Below are 19,060 nucleotides of genomic sequence, written 5' to 3'. Positions count from 1 at the left end.
TCTCAGAATTTGAGGCAGCTGATTCCTCCCCAAGTGGCAGACACACAGCCCCTGGAGCCTGGCGTCTCAGGCGCGTTCCTCACAACAGCACGTCGAAGGTCCCAGTGCCAGACTGAAGTCCTCCTTCCTCCTCCTGGGGCAGGAAGGAGCCCCAGTCCGGAGCAGGAAGCCCACAGTGCTGCTGGAAGGGCCGCGGTGGGGACCAAGGGGAGGGGGTAGGAGAGCCAGCTAGGGTGGCCTGGGAGACAGAGGTCACGAGGGTCCAGCAGGGATGGGACAGAGTGGGACAGTGGGGTCTCAGGGGCTGAAGGGAGCCGGGTACCCTGCGGGCGAGGAAGGGGTCCAGCCTCAGGAGAGGTGAGCGGGTCACGCTGCCCGTGGAATAGAGGAACCAGGAAGCACAGGCCTGGAGAAACAGGGCTGCTTTCTCGGGAGGGGCGCACCCGCGGAAGAGAGGGAGGGCCAGTGTTCATACTGGGCCTGAAACCCCCAGGTGCCCACTCCACAAGAAGGGCAAGATGATGCCCATCCTCGGGGGCCACCAGGGAGGTTTCTCTCCACCAGGGGAGTGCTTGGTCACCAGGGACCATCCTCCCTCCACCCCCAGGGGGCCTTCAGCTTAACGGGGCTCTGAGGTGACCCCCGGTGGGACAGGAGTACAGTACGAAGGTGGGCTCGGGTTCAAGAGGCAAGCTGGGCCACTCGTGCTGCAGTTACAGTAGTACTGGCATTCCCGCCAGGCAGGCTGAGTGGCAGGGGGACCCAGGGTCATGCAGTCCCTAGGGATCCCTGGCATCGGAATCAGTGTCAGCACCAAACACAATCGATGTCAGCCAGGCACGGGCGGGTGAGTGTGTGACCCCAGAAACACGCTCAGCCCGCAGTCTGTCTGGTGAGAGGGGCAGACGTTCTGAGGACAGGCGCTCACAGTCCACGAGGTCAAGGGCCTTGGAGATGGCGCCCCTCCAGGGGAGGGCTCTGGGGCCGGCAGTGGTGGAAGCGGCAGGCACCGGGCACTCTCCCCTCAACACCCCCCACCCCTGGGTGGTTCTCCGCAGCAGGTCAGCGCAGGCTCTGGTACAGGAAGGCCGAAGTGAAGAGGGCGTTGGCTGCCAAGCTCACAGCCAGAAGGCCCCGGACCAAGGAGGGGCCGACACAACCTGCAGAGCAGAGAAGACACGCATATGAGTGGGTTGCCACGTGGCTGCTGCACAATGCCCCCCAGAGGATGCAGCTTGTGGGGGCCCCACCCAGGGTGGCAAGACCCATCCCTAGTTCTCTTGGCCCAAAGGCCTCCCTAGCAGGGCACAACCCTGGCCCTGTCCCCAAAGGTGCGGCCTTCCCTGAGCCACCAGGCAGACCCTGGGCTGGGCTGTCACATGCTTGTACCTGGGCCCCAAGGGAGGTCTATGACACTCGTTTTCCAGACTTGCCCATGGGATCTTGAGGGGAGGAGCACACTGCTAGGCCTCTGAAATGAGCAGCTGCCCCAGGTCCACCCACCCCAGCCTGTGTCCTCACAATGGGCCCATGCTGCCAGGCTGCCCCTGATGGGATCTGATATGGGGACAGCACTGGTTTCAACAGTCACTCAAGCGACCTTGCCAGGAAAAGCCCTGTTGCTAGTCGGCCCATCTGCAACATGCACCTTCCCACCCTGGGGAATAACCTGTGTGGACCACTGTTCTGGTCTCATGCCCTGTGTGATGGCCAGTAAGCAGGGGAACTGGGACACGGACCGGATAGCACAGCCTCTGGCGCAGGCCTGCAGCCCTAGCACCACGTTGCCCTGAGCCCACCCAGTCTATCCTATCCAACAGCCACAGGCGGCTAGTGCCACTGAAGAACTGTACTGCTAATTTCCTGTATCTTAATTCAGTTGAATTTCAGCATCTGCCTGGGGCTAGAGGCCCCTGGAAAAGGGTCTGAACCCCAATCCTGGGGATGCTGAGTCCCAGACTTTAGATTTAGAAGGCAGCGGGCAGGTTATCTACTGGTTGCACTGAGCGCACGGTGCCCTGGAAGGTTCTTTTGCTGTCGGTGTTCTACCCGGACCGGATGATGGTGGCTTCAGATACGCAGCCCTCCGCCCCCATGGACACGGGGTGCAGACCTCTCCAGGTGGCGGCCTCCTCTGAGCAGCCCCTGGTCGTGGTGTCCACCACACAGGTGGATGACTGGGATGAGTCATCCTCTTTCTTGATGGAGTGGCCACCACAGGCGCGGCCTCTTTCCAGCTTCGACCTTGTGTCTGCAGAGAGAAGGGTGTGTGTCTTAGAGCTGCTCACAGCTACCCCGGGGAGACATGGGCAGCTCCAACACCAGTCCCAGGACAGTCCTTGGGAGTGGCGGACCAGCCCATCTCCATCTACCTGCCCACCCTGGGCATGGGGTGCCATGTCCCCGTTTGGATCCTGGCTGCACAGCTGCCATGGGAGTAGCTGATTTCAGCTCAGGAGCCTCAAACCCAAATGCCAACAGGCCCCGCTGACGACGCCCATGGAAGGCTTCCAGAAGGGGAGGTCAACGGGCAGGAGTGGTGGAGCCTGGGACATGGGCCGCAACTGCCTGCCGCCTCTGTGTACCAGCACTGAGGCCCAGCATGGCCAGAATCTCCTGACATCGTAAGACACCCAGGAAATCTACACATCATGTAAAAGTTGTAGATTTTAACGGTTGGGATCCGATTTCCAAATTTTCAAATGCTCTGCAGTACAGCACCATTTGAGGGCTATACTGCACTCAAAATATCTGAGACCACACGCAGCCTGACAGTGCATAATGTGTTTTCGATCAGTCCCAAGGAACAGACGACCCTGTAGGTTGACTGCAAAAGGAGAAAACAAAATCTGCAAGTTGGCAGGGCGCAGTGGTTCACACCTGCAATCCTAGTACTTAGGGAGGCCAAGGAGGAAGAATTGCTTGAGCCCAGGAGTTTGAGACCAGCTTGGACAACACAGCAAAACCTCATCTCTATAAAAAACAAAACCAAAATATAATATAATCAGCTGGGCGTGGTGGCTCATGCCTGTAAACCCAGCACTTTGAGAGGCCAAGGCAGGAGAAATGCCTGAGCTTAGCAGTTCAAGACCAGCCAAGGCAACTTGGTGAGACCTCGTCACTACAATAAATCAAAAAATAAGCCGGGCGTGGTGGTACATGCCTGTAGTTCCAGCTACTTGGAAGGCTGAGGCGGAAGGATTGCCTGAGCCCAGCAGGTTGAGGCTGCAGTAGCTGTGAGCATGCCACTGCACTCCAGTCTGGACAACAGAGTGAGATACCGCTTCAAAAAAAAAGATAAGGCCAGGCGTGATGGCTCACACCTATAATCCTAGCACTTGAGCTAGGTGAGAGGATGCCTGAGCCCAGGGGTTTAAGACCAGGCTGGGCACCTTGGTGAGACTTCATCTCTACAATAAATCAAAAACATTACCGGGTGTGGTAGTGCGTGCCTGTAGTTCCTGTAGTAGGCTGAGGTGGGAGGACTGCCTGAGCCCAGCAGGCTGAGGCTGCAGTAGCTGTGAGCATACCACTGCACTCCAGCCTGGATGACAGAGTGAGATTCCAACTCAAAAAAAAAAAAAAGATATGTAATATACATATGTATGCATGTATATAATCAGCCCAGTAGAGGGCAATGTCCTAGAATGTTCAAGTCACCGGAGCCACACTGGGGGTGTCAGAGCTTGGGGAGTGACTGCACCACTGGAAAAAGAGCAAGGACGGGCCCCACCCTGCCCTGCTGGCCCCAGGACGGTCAAAGGCTGTACCACGGGTGTGCTTCACATCCTGCTGCCGCCGGGGCAGCTGGGGTGGCTCCATGGCGAAGAGGCTGCCGTTGTGGGGTGAGTGCTCATCTGAGCTGCTTGGGGTGGTGGGGGCCTCTCCGGGGCGCAATGGGAACAGCAGCAGCTTCTGCCCCTGCAGGTTGAGCCGGGCGGGGCTGATGAGGGGCCTGCGATGGCGCAGCGAGCGGGAGCTGGAGGCCATGGAGCCAGCCACCGAGGGTGCCGGGGAGGGGAGCGGGGAGGAGGGGCAGCTTCCCGACAGCAGAGAGAAGTAATCTGGAGGGAGAGAGCGACAGATCAGTAAGGACGGGACACAGAGTTGTCACAGTAGCTGTGTGCTATTCTGTTCCTGCTGCCTTTTCTGTCAACCAGGAAGAGAGGAAGGCTGTGTGAAGACTCCGGAGGGCCACAGAGCCCTGCAGAAGCCTGAGGGAGGAGGGGCCTGCACCCCACCAGGCCCCCGAGGGAAGGGACAGGGCCAGGAGCCTCAGCCACACTGCCCTTGGTTTCCACCCAAAGTCCCTGGTCTTCCCTCAGCAGAGAGCAAGGCCGGACAGGAAGAAACTGGAGACTCAAGGTTCCCAGCTGGCTGGCCCGGTGTGCCACCACCAGCCTGGAGTGCTGTAAGGGCAGCAGCATCCTGACCAGTTCACACAGAGGAAATGGAGGCACAGGCATGTGAGTCACTTGCCAGGGCTGGGATCTGAACGCACACTGGAGGTCATGTAAACCACGTGCTACGGCTGGTCTCCCACTGCCCATGGAGGCAGCTTCCCCACCCTCCCTCAGCTTTCTCACCTGAAACAGGAAACTCCCCAGCCCGTGACACCTGAGATGGAGGGCGGCTCCCGCTGAACAGATAGCCTGAGTCTGGAGACAAGGAGAAACGCGACACATATCAGGCCATGGGCGACGTGCAGAGAGCGCCTCTCTCTCCACCCTCATTCTGCCCCATGGCCCCCTGAATGTTCGGCTCAAATCCAACCTCATGAGAACGGGCACTCAGCTGCCACCTCAATGGCTGGCTGTCCCAGGCCCATGGGCACACCCCATTTTGCAGGTAAAGACCCCGAAGCTCACAGCAAGTGATGAGAGGAGCTGGCCCCTGGGCAGGTCTCCAACTGTGTCTGTCCTTCAATGCAAGGCCCTACTTGCCCAGCTGCCTTGAGTCCCTCTCTCCACTAACCGCAGACCCCGACTACTGCGCCGGACCCGAGGGAGCACCAAACACTGCCTTGTCCTAAATCAAGTGCACCCCGAGGCAGGGGTCCCATCTCACGCCACTTACGTTCCCACAGGTGCCCGGCCAAGAGCTGTGTGTAGCCAGGCATGGTAGCTCACACCTGTAATCCCAGCACTTTGGGAGGCAGAGGCAAGAGGACTGCCTGAGCCCATGGGCTCAAGACCAGCCTGGGAACATGACGAGACCTCATCTCTATAATAAATTAAAAAATTAGCGAGGTGTGGTAGCGTGCACCGATAGCTCCAGCTACTTGGGAGGCTGAGGGAGAAAGATCACCTAGCCCAGCAGGTTGAGGCTGCGGTGGCTGTGAGCATGCCACTGCACTCCAGCCTGGGCAACAGAGTGAGACTCCAACAACAGCAACAACAACAAAGAGCTGTGTGTGAACAATCTGGAGACTGCCACGTGCACTATTGTAGGTAGCCACTGGACCACCACCAATGGGCTCTGAAGGGTCTGTCATGGTGTGCAGGTCACTGGGCACTGTCTGCCCTTCCCCCACTGGGCCAGGGACACATGGGTAAGGATGGTCACATGACCCAAGCTCGTCAATCAGTCTTCCTGCTGGGCATGGGCTGCAGGATGCAGTGGTAAGGCCTATGGCAAAGAAACAAACTGAGAAAAGGAAACAGGACAGGGAGCATCTGACCTGGACCAGTAGGTCTCCCGAATACGTGAGCCAAAGCCCTGCAAGAACCTGTCCTTTGGGCCCACCCTGGCAATGGAGATTCTGGGCGCCACCTGTCACCAGACATTCCGACACCAGCTTGTACCCCACAGAACACCTCAGATGGGCTGCTGTGCCCCTGCCTCAAGCTTCAGTAGGAGACTGCCTGTTCTTCCCCACGGGTGGTAGGCCCCACACAGAAGCATGACTGGCCCTAGGATTGTCCCCTCCCCTCCTAAAGGGCTTGAAGTGGATGTCACCCCGTTCTGGGGGAACCAAATCCTCTCGGGAGCACTCAGGCCCAAGTCAGGGCTACTCCTGGCAGCCTCAGCACCGTCTACCCCTCCCAAGTTCCGTTCATCAGGCTGGGGCTCTGGAAAGAGAGAGGGGCATCTCTAATCAGTGGAAAGCAAGATCACCCCAACACCAGCCTTGGGGAGCGTGTGACACGCCCGACCTTAACCACATGCGGGGGAGTGAAGCCTCTGTTACGATTGGTGCTTCCTACCCCAAAATAATGGCAGCAGCCCCCTCTGCTGAAGGGCCTCTCCAGGTACTCGGCTGCCCAGGCTCACCTCGTCCCACTACAGCCCAGAGGCACAACTCCAGAGGAAGAGATCAGGGTGAGTGGGGAGCAGGCACCTCCCTGAGGTCACACCACCAGAACTGGGACTTGGGGCGCTGCTGCTCCCAGCTGGCGCGGCAGCTCTGGGCGCCTCAGTTTCCTGCATATGAAGCTTACGGCTCCAGTCCCGAGTGGGGAAAGGATGCCAGCAGGTAACACAACTTCCCAACTTCCACAGGGAGGCGCCGCCCTGCGGTTCCCAGTTCGTGGCCCCCATTTCACTGCCCTCAGGCCAGCGGATGGGGCAAAAGGACCCTCAGAAGCGGGCGGGGGGTGTTTCTCCAGAGGAAGAGGTGGGTGGCTGAGGGGCCTTCGGGCAACAGGCAGCTTGCATCCCTGCCTTTGTCCCATGGGCTGGCAACCTGGGAGGGGTCCACACCGAGCTGGCCCTGCAAAGCCTGAGAGCTAGAGCCTCTCCCCACCCTGGGCCCAAACTGGCCCTGTGCCACCCTGAGGCCTCCAACCCTGGCCCCCTCCTCCCTCCGTTGCCAGGGCGCTTCCAAGAACTCTCCTCTGGGGAGGGCCCAGTTCACATCCAGGTCCCCTTGATCCGGGTGCTGCTCCTGAGCAACCCCTAGATGCTCCTCCAGCATACGGTGCCTGAGCCATGGCCAGGCCCCAGCTGGGATTGCCTGCTACCGCGTCTCTCGAGCCTCACACGGAGCCTGGGACCCACAGGGGCCTAGGGAGGCTCTGCTGCAAGGCAGTCACAGACAGCACCCGCTCTCCCTGTGACCACGGCTTCACCCCTACCCACCTCGGTCCTCAAACCTAGGCCCAGGTCAGCTCCAATGCCGTTTCTGCTAGCAAGCCAGCTCAGCTTCAAGGGCCCCACCTCCATCTTGGAGGACACTCACTAGCACACCAGGGTCGAGAGCGGCCTGAGCTCAGGAGCCAGACAGCCCAGGCTCAAACCCCAGTGCTTAGCAGCAGCAAGACCTTGGGCGAGTCACTTAAGGAAATAGGCACACAGAGGGGTCTGGCATGGAGCCGAAGCCTCCTGTCTGGCAGAGCTGGCGAGGGACATGGATGAGATCCCGACTGTACAGTACCAAGCCCAGCAACTTAATAAAGAAGAACTGGGTTCCCCGAAATGCCCCCACACTCTTTAAGGATAAAATCCTGCCTTCCAGCCCAACACAGGCTTGGCACCCGGAAAGCCAGCCCCAAGACACGACCACTGAGGGCGGGGTAAGGTGAGCACGCTCCAGGAGGCTTCCCAGGACAGAGAGGGTCGTCACAGAACACTCACGGGCTCTGATTATATATATGTATTTTTTGAGACAGGATCCTGCTATGATGCACAACAGACTTGAATGGATTCCCAGTCCCCTCAGGCCCCACAGGAAGGCTTGGGTCACCTTTTTCTGTCCCCAGGGTGTCTCAGTTACAACAGCAGCAGCAAGAACAGGAAAAGACCAAGCCCAGCGAGTGGACACCTACTGAGCACACAGCCAGGTGCCTTCAGAGCACGCTAAATATGTCATCTCATTTAGCCCTCTGACTGCCCATGAGGCACTGTCTACTGTTAGCCCCATTTCTTCGAGGGGAAATTGAGGCTCAGAGCCCCTTCGTGCCTATCTTGGCAGCAGGAGTGCTAACTGCCCACCCCTGCGCTCCCTCCACCACGCATCCACGCAGCCCTGCTCCAGCTGCCCCAGCCCACCTATGGCTGCACCTATTACCTGCTCGAGTCAGAGAGGGTATGGTTCCCAGCGAGAGGGCCCGGTTGAGGCGGCCTGGCAGCGAGGAGGGTGAGGCCCGTCGGGGAGAGCGGAACAGCTGCTGGTTGGTGAGGGGCAGGAAGCCAGGTGGGCTGGGGAGGAACAGAGATGGCGAGGTGCCTCCGACACTCGGGCAAGGGATGGCCAGGCTGGGGCTGGTGGGGAAGAGGCCGGCAGAGTCTCCGGGGAAGTACCTGCAGAGGCCCATTGGGCATGGGAGAGGGAGAGGGTCAGCTGGAAGGTTCGGGAGGCAGCTTTGTACAGCAGATCTTGTACCCTCTCAATCAGTGCAAGGTGGGGGTCTGAGTCGGGGTCCCAGAGGAGGCGTGCGTTAGTTAAAGCAGGAAAGCAGTCCATCCACATTCACGCCATTAGGAGCAGGTGGCTGGGAGGTGCCAGCGTGACCCAGCCCTCCCCGCATGCCCCCTTCAGCCTCCTCAGCTCACAGCAAACTATCTCCACTACGAGTCTCGATATTAAAGTGACACTGTCGCCCTTGCCAACCTCATGCTAAACCTTTGCCTTAAAGCAAAAACGCCCAGCCCTGTGCCAGGCACTCAGTGAAGGTTAATGAACTTGGATTCTTTCTTGCTACTTCTTGTTCCACGCCCAGAGCCTCTTTAGAGGAGCCGAGATCAGAGACACCTGCCTGGTCTTGAACCTAGGAAGTGAGGCCTCAGGAAGGCTCTGGGAGCCTTCTGCTCCCCAGGGCAGGATTCCTGGAAGTCCCACTGCGGCTCTGCCCTGGGAGGCTGCCTCCTGCTCACTGGTCTCGGACACTGGAAACACCTCTCAAGTCCCTGGTAGAGCAGAGGAGGCAGTGGCCAGGCTTTGGAATCCCCGGAAGAGGCTCTCACAGACACACACCGAACTCAAACTTACAAAAGACCCACAAACGACCGCAAGGCTGCTGCCCGAAAACCAGAAGGTGACAGTGTCCCTTTAACTCAAGATGGTACAAATCACACAACAGGACCCACGGCAGAATGTCAACCATGCTTCTGATTAAGGCACCCGATTACAGAGGAAAGGGAGGGACAGAGGCAGTTAATACATTAGTCTGCCATCTGGACGGAGCTGCAGGGGTCCAGGCTTACCTCTATGCCAAGGGATAAATGGGCCCAGTGGACAATGTGCTGGTGAACGGGCTGGCAGCCTCAGGCCCTGGGGCAAGCCAGGACTGGCTGAGGTGCCTGGGCCCGTCATGACTGAATGCTCAGGGACGGCTAGCCCAGCTATGTGCCACCAGCCACCCCAGCGGTTTTCCCCTTTTTGAAAGTTTTCTAAGAGCAGTGTAGGGTCAGCTGTTGACTTCCTAGAGATTCTGTGACCTTCTTAAGGCTTTCCCAGGTACCAAGAGGGCACCTGGACTTCTGAACCAAAGGTAAGGCCCGGTGTTTGGGGAACTTGGGAATGAAGGCAGGAACTCAGCAAGCAATCTGCAGGGAAGCCTGTTTGGCAGGGCTGGATGTACCCTCACTCTGACAGCTACCCAGTCCCTCCCATGCCCGTCTGATGCCCACTGTCTTGCCCCCAGGACTCTGGAGAAGGTTCACCTCTAAACACAAAGTGACATTTTGTTTGGCAGGTTCGCCACTTCTCTGGCAGGCCCAGAGAAGGAAGACACTTTCAGCACTGCAGAGGCAGCAAAGGCATGGCTGGGACCTTCAGACAAACTGCTCTGATCAGGCATGACCTCCATAGGGAATCTCTGGGCCTGGGAGTGGGATGAACGCCCATGACCCTCCAGCAGGTGGCAGCAGGGGTCTGCACTGGGCTTCCTGTGCCCATCGTGCTCTGGGCGGCCCACAGGCACAGCCAGGAGTCAAACCAAGGGTGACCGGAGCAGGCGAGGCGGCCAGGGCCACAGTGACCTGTGAGCACTGCAGGACGCAGTGAGCACAGAGGGTCCCAGTCGGGCTGTGGCTGAGGTAGCCAGCTGAGCCCCGCAGCTTCCGGCCCTCAAGGGTGAGCCCCAGAAGGAGCACCCGCTCTTACCAGTGCCTCCCCTCCTCCCAACTCCTGCCCACTCCTGGGGCTGCCCAGGCTTAAAACCCAAGTCTCCCGGCTGCCTGGCTCAGGTCTGCTCCCAATTTTGGTGCCATTGAAAACACTGGCGCTGTGCAGTGAGTTCTTTGGCAGTCTGATTCTTGCTGGGATCCGCAGTAACATAACTCAATGCGCGGATCCTCGTGAAGCCATGTGGGGCTCTCGGCTCTGCCCCAGGGCCCCCAGGGGCTTCCTCCCATTCCGCAGCCAACCTCTGCTCAGGCCCTCTGTGGTGAGCCAGGGCTGACCGAGGTGCCTGGGCCCATCGTGACCGAACGCTTAGGGATGGCTCCAGAGATGTCAAAAGCACTGACACTCCTTTTGGTGAGAAGCACCCTAGACTGCCCTGCGACTCAAATCACATGTCAGAGAGGGGCTACGCCCAGGATCTGAGCCTGCACATGTGCTCTGGGGAGGGCCTGTATGTCACCCTCAATTGACACTGGGGAGACGTCTGGTGTTCTCCAGCCCAATCCCGGTCCAAGTCAAGAGCAGGAAGAGAGAGAAAGAGTGACGCTTTAAGCAATAGTTTATTGAGACGGGAAAAATGTGGTCCAGCAAGGTAAGCGAGAAGAGCCAGGACCCCTGAGTTGTCTGGTGTCAGTCACCAGCTCCCAAACCTGACTCCCCGCCAGACTCCTGTGGACATGTCTGTACCACAGAAACAGTCTACCCACCCCAGCCTTGACAGAGAAGCCCTTCAGAAGAAATGTGAAAGAAAAACGAAGAAAGACGCGATACCTCACGCCACCGGGTCAATGCAGGGTCCCGGAGGCATTTATTGAAAACACAGCATCCAAAACACGACAGCTAGGCCAGGAGTGGTGGTTACAGTGATTAGAGGGACACTGGACAATTCGCCACAATTCTACTACACAAGACACACTAGACTCAGCAACAGTCAAGGGTAGGAAGGACCACAGGCTCCTCCTGGGCAGGCGCGCGTGGAGGGTGCGTCCTGGTGGTGTGTTCCCAGGTAAGTGTTGGGGGTGGGGAAGGGGACAGACCCGGGGGGTGGAGATGGCTTAATCTAGCTTGCTCGGGTATCAGGGACCGTAATCCCATAGCTAGGATGATCCCACCCTGACTCTGGAAGGTCTGACGGCCATCCCCAGCAGAGCAGGAAGTCCCTGTAGGGGTGACACCTTCCCAGTCCCAAGCCATGAGGCAGCAGTACCCACACTCCCTCAGAACATCAGAAGGGGCTGGCACTTCCCCCAAGTAAGGAAAGCTTCCAAAACAGACGGGTAATTTAAAAAAATCACATGAAACTCTAAAAAAGACCAGAATTCTTACTCTGATGTGCGCCAGCTCCCGAGATGTCCTTCCGTACCCGCCAGAGGGCAGGAGAGACATCCGCTCAGTCGGGGGATCCTGGCCAGCGAGAGCTGGGTCTGGTTATTATAAATAATTTAATTTAAATACACACATACACACAGATGTCCTGCTTCTACCCAATGCCAAGAAAAGCAGAAATTGGCGTCACACCATCAAAACTTCCAGAATAGGAGAGCTGAGACACAAGCAACGGCACACGCAGCCGGCAGCCCACTCTTCCCTGACCTGGAACCCACCGCCTCCTCTCTCAGACAGGCTCTCTTTGGGTGGGAGGCAGGGGCAAAGGGCAGGCAGATGCCCCCAGGGCTGCTTCGGCTCACCCCCATCCCTCCTCCTCACTGCTGAGATCGTGGGCATCATGGTCTTGTCCACCTCTTTCCGGAAGGTTTCATCTCATCCTCCACACAGAATAATGGGCTGAGCCCAGCAACACTGGGGCCCTGGCTGGAGCCAGAGCTCACTGGGCCCAGACCCACTTGGTTCACAACATGCAGTCTCCTGACCCACCTGGTTCACAACATGCAGAAGTGGGGCAGGGCGTGGGCTGCCATCCCATCATGAGGACACTGTGGGGGGCAGCCTCTCAGGACCCTCATAGGTGGCTGATTCACAGCGGCGGGGCTGGGCACCACTCTCAAAATCCCTACGAGGCTCCCTGCCAGAGCTGATGGGACACCCTCACCTACCTGCCCCCAAAGCCAGGCAACTGGGTATGGCCCTCAGGCACATAAGGGCCTGCTTCTGCCTCCCCTGGGATCCCACATACTCTAGGCCACACCTGGAAGGAGTGTGCAGCCCACTCAGGAGTCACCAGAGGGCAATGTGCCAGCAGGCCATGGCCTTGGCCTACACGCCAGCCATGATCCCTGGATGTAGCCCCCCAGCTGGGAACCTCCTCTGCATGTGTATAACACCTCAATTTCCAGAGCATGTCCCTACGTGCCACCACATGTGACCCCCACACCCACTGAGGCCAGCACCCAACGACCCCAGAGAGGGCCCTGCCTCTCATTTCACAGCTATAAACTGAGGCTGGAAACAGCAGGGGCCTGGTTGGAACCTCACGGCTACGGAGTAGTGGGTCTGTGGCCCTTCCCCTGGGACCTCACTTTGGGAGAGCACTCCTGGGCAGCCCCAAGTAGGACCACCCTTCCTGCCTGACTCAGAGGGCAGAGTGAGGCCGGGCCCCGTGGGCCCTATGGCAAGCCCACAGGGTCAGGGGAAAGCAAGAGCTTCAGCATTCTCCATGAGCAGCTGCCAGGGGCCAGGGGCAGCTTGTGACAGGCCAGAGAGGGACAAAGTGACAATGACCTGGCATCATCCAAGGCTTGTGTGTCCCTCGAGTGCCTTGCCTGCGTTGACCTTAGGAACCTGAGCTGTTCCCAGGCATTATATGGGGTGAATGGGATCAACTGGGGATACCCTAGGCTTAGGGGGAGCAGTGTCTATGAGAGCACTCAAGTGTTTGGGGCTGGCAGTGAGGGGCACGCTTGGTCTGGCCATCAGGGTAAGAGTCCTGCCTTTCCAGGGCAGAGAAAGCACCCCCTGGTTCTTTCTGTCTGGCCTGCAGGGCTCACTAACTAACTGACCAATAAAGGAAAGACTGCTAGACCCTCCCAATCAGGGCAAACTCCCACCACAGCCTGACCACAAAGAGCAAAGGACTTTCCATCGTCTACCTTGGGAGGGGTCTCACCCTACAAATTCATAGTCAAAGTCAGGCTGTGTCCAAGACCTCCACTCTCCATTCCCAGGGACAGAGGCTGAGAGATCAGGTGTCTTAAGGGAGGTCTCAGAGCAGGGGACTGAGCTGTGGTCCCAAAGGGGCAGCCCTGCCTCCTTTGGGGTTTTGCTGCTTCCCACAGGGCTGCCCAGCAGCAAGCAGACCACGGGGACAGAGCAGACCAGGAGTTCTATGCAGGGACATGGTGGGGGCTCAGCTCTGGCCCCTGCTCACTCTGCAGTGCCAAGCAGCCTGAGTGGTCAGGGCACGTGCAAGGGCCCAGCCTGCAGCCACGGTCACCATCCCTGTGCAGGGGCTCAGGGGCCAGGTGAGGCGGCAGAGAGCAGGCCCACACCTCTTGTCCGATGGTATCAGAGCCTGTGGAAAAGGCTGTGGCAAGAGGGGGAGCTGCCAGCAGGAAGCCACGGATCAGAGGCAGGCTGTGCGGGTGCTGCCACCCACGTTCCGGTCACCAGCGCAGTGAAAGGGTCTCTGGCCAGGGAAGTGGTGGCAGCAGTGAGCAGCTACAGAGGACGGCTTGGTGGTGCCAGAAAAGAGAAGGCGGCAGGCTGACTCCTCAGGTCAGTGGAGGGGCCGTGCCAGGACCCAGGGTTCAAGGCTGGGGGGTGGGGGGCGGGAGTGAGGCAGGTAAGAAGAGGCAAAACAGAGAGGCACCCTGCTCCAGGTTGGTGCAAAGCCTGGGCCTGTCCGTCCGTCTGTCCTCCCCCCGCAGTCACAGCTGCTTCTCTGACCTTCGGGGCCGGAACCTCCGTGGGCCCATCGCCTTCCTTGTGGCCACAGCTGCCGTGAAGCCCACCAGGCAGCAGAGGGACGTGGTGCTGAACTTGAGCGTGTCCAGCCAGCTGGGCGAGGCAGCCTGCAGGTGCTGCTCGGCCAGATGCAGCCCCAGCAGCAGGGCCCACAGGCAGGTGCAGAAGGCGTCGATCCTCCGGAGCCTGCAGGGGGAGCAGTGGGGTGAGCCCACAGGACACGGTGAGACCTCCCGGGACTGCCACCTCCTGCCCTGCATCCCATCCTGCTCAGAGGGCAGAATCCAGGGCCTGGAGGTGCACGAAGCCTGGATTCCTCAGCACCCACACAGGCCTGGCCCTGAATAGGTCAGTGTCCTCCTAAGCCTTGTGTTCCAGCCTCTAGGATGGACTAAGAAAAGCTCACCCAGTCATCATGAGGGTTGGGGTGGGTGGACACAGCACTCACACAGGGCCCACTCCTACTCAGAAAACCCAAAAGCACCGGCATGAGCCTCCCACCCATGAGGCGGATCGCTAGTGTCACCCTGACTTTACAAATAGGAGCCTGAGGCAGAGAAGTGAGGTGACCGGGCCCCACCTAGCATCAAGTACGGGCGGGGAGCAGGCTTGGAGAGTCAACACCCCTGAGGGCATTCGCTGTTCTGTCTCGCCTACCAGACTCCCTGGAGAACAGGGACTGTCTTGGATCAGCTACAGGGTGGCATTCAGCCTGGGGCTGTATGTCCAACAGGGCCCCTTGGCTCCCATCCCAGGCAGTAACCAGCAGGCAGACCCCCACCAGTCCACACCCCCATGGCCCCACGCACCTGATACGGCCAGCCAGCAGCATAGCCAGAAGGCAGGTGAGCAGGCCTAGCCCCACAACGCCCATCTGGTGGCTCTGCCCGAAGGCCCAGGCCTCACGCAACTTCTCCGCAGTGTGCTCAGGCAGCAGGCCCAGCAGCTGCCGCCAGCCCTCGACTCCAGGAGCAGTGCCATTGTCAGGTGCAGCTGAGCCATTGCCGCCAGGTGGCAGGGCCAGGGGCAGGGTGGCCTCTGGGGCAAAGGGGTTGCTGGTGCCATAGAGGGTAGTGGTCAGCAGGAAGGCGCAGGTCAGGAAGGCAAGGGCACGGAGCAGGATGACCTGGATTGGAGCCTTCAATGCCGAGGAGCAGAAACTCTGTAGGGAGGAAGGGAGCCAGCTGATGAGGGGGCAGGTGAGAGGGCCACAGGGCCCGCAGTCATTTCCAGGCCACTCTGCGGGGGTCCCGGCCAGGCCTCAAGGTACTCACTGAAGAATCCACCCAGTCCTGCTGGCCAGAGCTGCCCCCTGCAAGACCCTCCACAAGGCCCTCCATTCCCACACTCCGTAGCTGTCGAGGCTTGCCCTGTTCCAGGGCCTGCGCCCACAGTACAGTCCTGCGGGTGCTCCTCCCACACTCTCCTTGCAAAGGAGTCTTCCACATCGTGCTGACCTTAGTCCTCCCAATAAAATTTTCAATCATTTTGTCAAGTTCTCACCAAAAATTCCTCTTGTGATTTTAACTAGAACTGACAGATATACAGGTAACTCGGGCAACAGTTAAATTTAAAAATACAGGAGTTATTCAAACCAAGAACAAGGTGGCTGAGTGAGAACCAAACATCTGAGGACAGGATCTGCCTGGTGTCCTGCCATGTGAACATGTACACGGCAGGGCAGAGTTGTGGCTGAGTGGCCAGGGGGCCCAACTGCAGACTGGAAACCATACACCAAAAAGACCCAGGGCACATCTAGGTACACGAGAGGGTGGGTGGGAGTTCTCTGCAGGGCTGATTTTTGCTTCTTAACCTACTTGCTACTATATCTGATTTTTTTCTTTTTTTTTGAGTTGGAGTCTCACTCTGTCGCCCAGACTGGAATGCGGTGGCCGCTCCTGGCCACCGCAGCCTCGACCTGCTGGGCTCTGGCGATCTTTCCACCTCAGCCTTCCAAGTAGCCGGAATTACAGGCATGCACTACCACACCCGGCTGATCTTTTGATTTATTGTAGAGATGAGGTCTTGCTGCCCAGGCGGGTCTCGAACCTGCGGGCTCAGGCAATCCACTCACCTCAGCCTCCCAAAGGCGCGGGATTACAAACTGAGCCACCGAGCCCGGCTTGATTTTTTTAAACAACTAAAATATTCCACAACTGAGTACTGGGATAATATTTTGTACTTTTAGCCAGAGGGCCCCAGATTCAGGCCCCAGCACCACCACACACGAGATGTGTGGCCTTAAGTCTCTCAGCCTCCCTGAGTCTGGTTTCCACAGCGGTTAAGTGGGGGCCCCAGTGTCTTAAGAGTGTACCATAAGGCTACCATAAGGAACAAATGCAGCAGCGCAGCCTCAAGACCCAGATCAGATACACAAAGAATAGATGCATCAGCCGAATGTGATGGCTCACGCCTATAATCCCAGAACTTTGGGAGGCGGAAGCAAGAGGATTGCCTGAGCCCTTGGGTTCAAGATCAGTTTGGGTACTTGGAAGGCTGAGGTGGAAGGGTCGCCAGCACCCAGCAGGCGAGGCTGCGGTGGCAGGGAGCGGCCACTGTACTCCAGGCTGGGCGACAGAGTGAGACTCCAACTCAAAAAACAAACAAACAAACAAAAGATCAGCTCGGGCAACTTGGCAAGACTTCATCTCTACAACAAATAAAAAAAAAAGTAGCCGAAAGTGGTGATGTGTGCCTGTGGTTCCAGCTACTTGGAAGGCTGAGGCCTAAGGATCACTTGGGCCCAGCAGGTTGAGGCTGCGGTGGCTATGCGTGTGCCACTGCACTCCAGCTTGGGCAACAGGGAGACTCTGACTCAAAAAACAAAACCAAAAAATCAGATGTACCGTGATCCTGGCCACTCTCCTCGGGGACATGCCCTCTGGCTAATTACAAGAGGGGAGGGGGTGGGAAGGTGGCCCCATGGACAGGTTGCTTCCCCAGGGAAAAGGGTCTCAGCTGGCAGTCCACAGTGGGTTTCCTGCAGAAATTCCAGGCCTCGATGCCCATCTGCCCCATGGACACCCACGTCCAACCTGCACATAGGTCTGGTCGGCCTCCCGGCGCCTAAACTGGTGGCTGAGCAAAAGGGCACGCAGCTGGCGGTTCTGGTGCCTGAGGTAGTACTCGACGGCTGCCTGGCACGGCCGGCACAGCTTGTACATCTGCTCCAGGTGGTGCCGGTACACCTCCACCTCCTCGTCGTACCTGCCCTGTGGGGTGGAGAAGGGCTTAGCGTCTGCAGGGGCGGCTGAGCTGGTCTATCTTCCAGGTCAGATCCTGGGTTCAGATTCTGGCCCTGCCACTCACGTGGGGGTGACCACAGGCAAGTTACCCCCACTCAGAACCTGCCCGACAGGACAAACGGCCACTACATGTGGTGATGTGACGCTGGGAAAGCCGGTGTCTCTGAGCCTCAGCTGCGATCTGCCTCCTGAGGTCACGGGACCCTCTGGGCTGGGAAGGTGTGTGAGTGGGTGGCAGACAGGAGCAGCCAGGTACCAAGGCTCCTGGAGTCCATGATGGCACATGGGAGGTGACACTCCAGCTCGGCCCGACTCCTAAAGCCAAGCCTCTGAGCAACACCTAGCTTCCTTCTTCTTCCAGAAGCCAGCAGCGTTCCCTGCCAGCTTTCAGAGCTAAGTGCCCAGGCTGCCAACGGGCAAGGCCGACTCAGGGATGAGGACAGGATGGGTCCAACAGGGCCCAAGGTCCTACGTCCCTCTACCCAGAGACAAACCCCTTGCACTGACAGGCATGAGATTTTCATGGTCTTTCCAAGCTTGGAACCCAGACAACAGCAACAACAAGACCCCAGGAGAAGCAGCTCAGCACCAAGGGAGATGGAAGAACTGACACACTCCGGAATGTGGGGCCAGTGGGGTCAGGGGGAGGGGCCCTTTGGTCACTCAGGACAGAAAAGCCACTGTCTGGCAGAGCAGGGGTCAGAGGCCCGGAGGTGGCCCCAGCTGGTGCCTTGAACGTACCTGGTCCCGCTTTCGGCACCCCCCCACTGTCCCTGTCCCCGCCTCACCTCTTCACGAGGAGCAAAGGCAGCCAGCTGCTTGATCTTGGTGGTCTGATGGTGGTTGCACCTCTTGCAGAGCAGGACCTGGCTGCTCACCCACTGCTGTGGCTGCGTGGGGTCGCGGAGGCTGGGTGCGCTGCTCACCACGTGGTTCAGGTGCTCCATGTACTGGGCAGGGATTGGTTTGTTGTAGTCGCCATTCTGAGGGAGGAGGGTGGGACTCATGGTCAGGGGAGAGCCTGCCCAACACACAGGAGGCTTTCTCGGCAGGCGCAGGTTTAGGCGCATGGAGGTCCCGTGTGGGCATGCTCCAGGAAAGCAGGGGTGGATTGTGAGCACTTCCAGTCTTTCTCTCTTTACTCACAACAGTGGCAGCTTTTCTTCCAAAGACACTTCACATGGAGCCCCAAGATCCAGGCCGAGTGAAGCCACCCAGCCTGAGCCAGGGCAGGGCCCTGGCCTGCTGTCTGCCCACTTGCCTAGCCAGCATCAGTCCCCAGGACCCTGCTGCTCTCGAAACTGGGTCTCATGCAGGGCTGGGCTAACCGCGGCCCACAGGCTGGCTGCCTGCTTCAGTAACGACATTCCACCAGGACACAGCCAGGCATGTGCATTCTCATTAGCTATGGTGGTTCGGCAGTCAGCAGCTGGGACAGGCCACATGGCTCACAAGCTCAAGACCTCCTATATGGCCCTTTGCAGAAAAGGCCTGCTAGCCCCTGATCCACTACAGGGAACGTGCTGCCATGGGCTTGAGCTCCACATCTGCTACCTTTAGTGGCATGACTTTGGGCAAGCTGCCACACCCCCAAGCCTGGTTCTTCCTCCTCAAGCAAGGGCACAGTGCCAGGGCGGTGGTGAGAATCCAGTGCCATGACATGTGTGATGCATCCTGTCGGGGCCAGGAGAGGAAGAGTATGGGGCCCACCAGCCAGAGGGAGCAGGGTGACCTCCAGGCCTGTCTTGGGAAAACCGCCCGTGCATACCTCCTGGAAGCCGTTGTACTGCTCACAGTGGGGACAGTCCCAGCAGTTGCGGTTCCCATAGGGCACCAGCGTGTCCTGATTGCAGAACCAGCAGTTGACCATGGTGTGTGTTGGCTTCAT

General features: G+C 58.7%; 1 protein-coding gene across 1 annotated transcript; it reads right to left on the bottom strand.

Annotated features, from left to right (window-relative positions):
• Nucleotides 1-311: 311 nt before the first annotated feature.
• On the bottom strand, nt 312-19,060 carry TMEM201 (transmembrane protein 201). Its single transcript, XM_021708610.1, has 10 exons — nt 18,941-19,060; nt 17,961-18,155; nt 16,963-17,139; nt 14,737-15,089; nt 13,910-14,113; nt 8,009-8,241; nt 4,587-4,658; nt 3,771-4,064; nt 2,114-2,251; nt 312-1,160 (listed from the first exon to the last, which is right to left on the bottom strand). Exons 1-10 carry the CDS (start codon nt 19,058-19,060, stop codon nt 1,063-1,065), a joined length of 1,884 nt encoding a protein of 627 aa, XP_021564285.1. The 3' UTR covers nt 312-1,062.

This window comes from Carlito syrichta, unplaced genomic scaffold, assembly GCF_000164805.1.
Source record: "Carlito syrichta isolate Samal-C Ts95f unplaced genomic scaffold, Tarsius_syrichta-2.0.1 Scaffold143077, whole genome shotgun sequence".
NCBI lineage: Eukaryota > Metazoa > Chordata > Mammalia > Primates > Tarsiidae > Carlito > Carlito syrichta.
The sequence above is the reverse complement of the archived record's forward strand: the minus strand, read 5'-3'. Positions and strand labels throughout refer to the sequence as shown.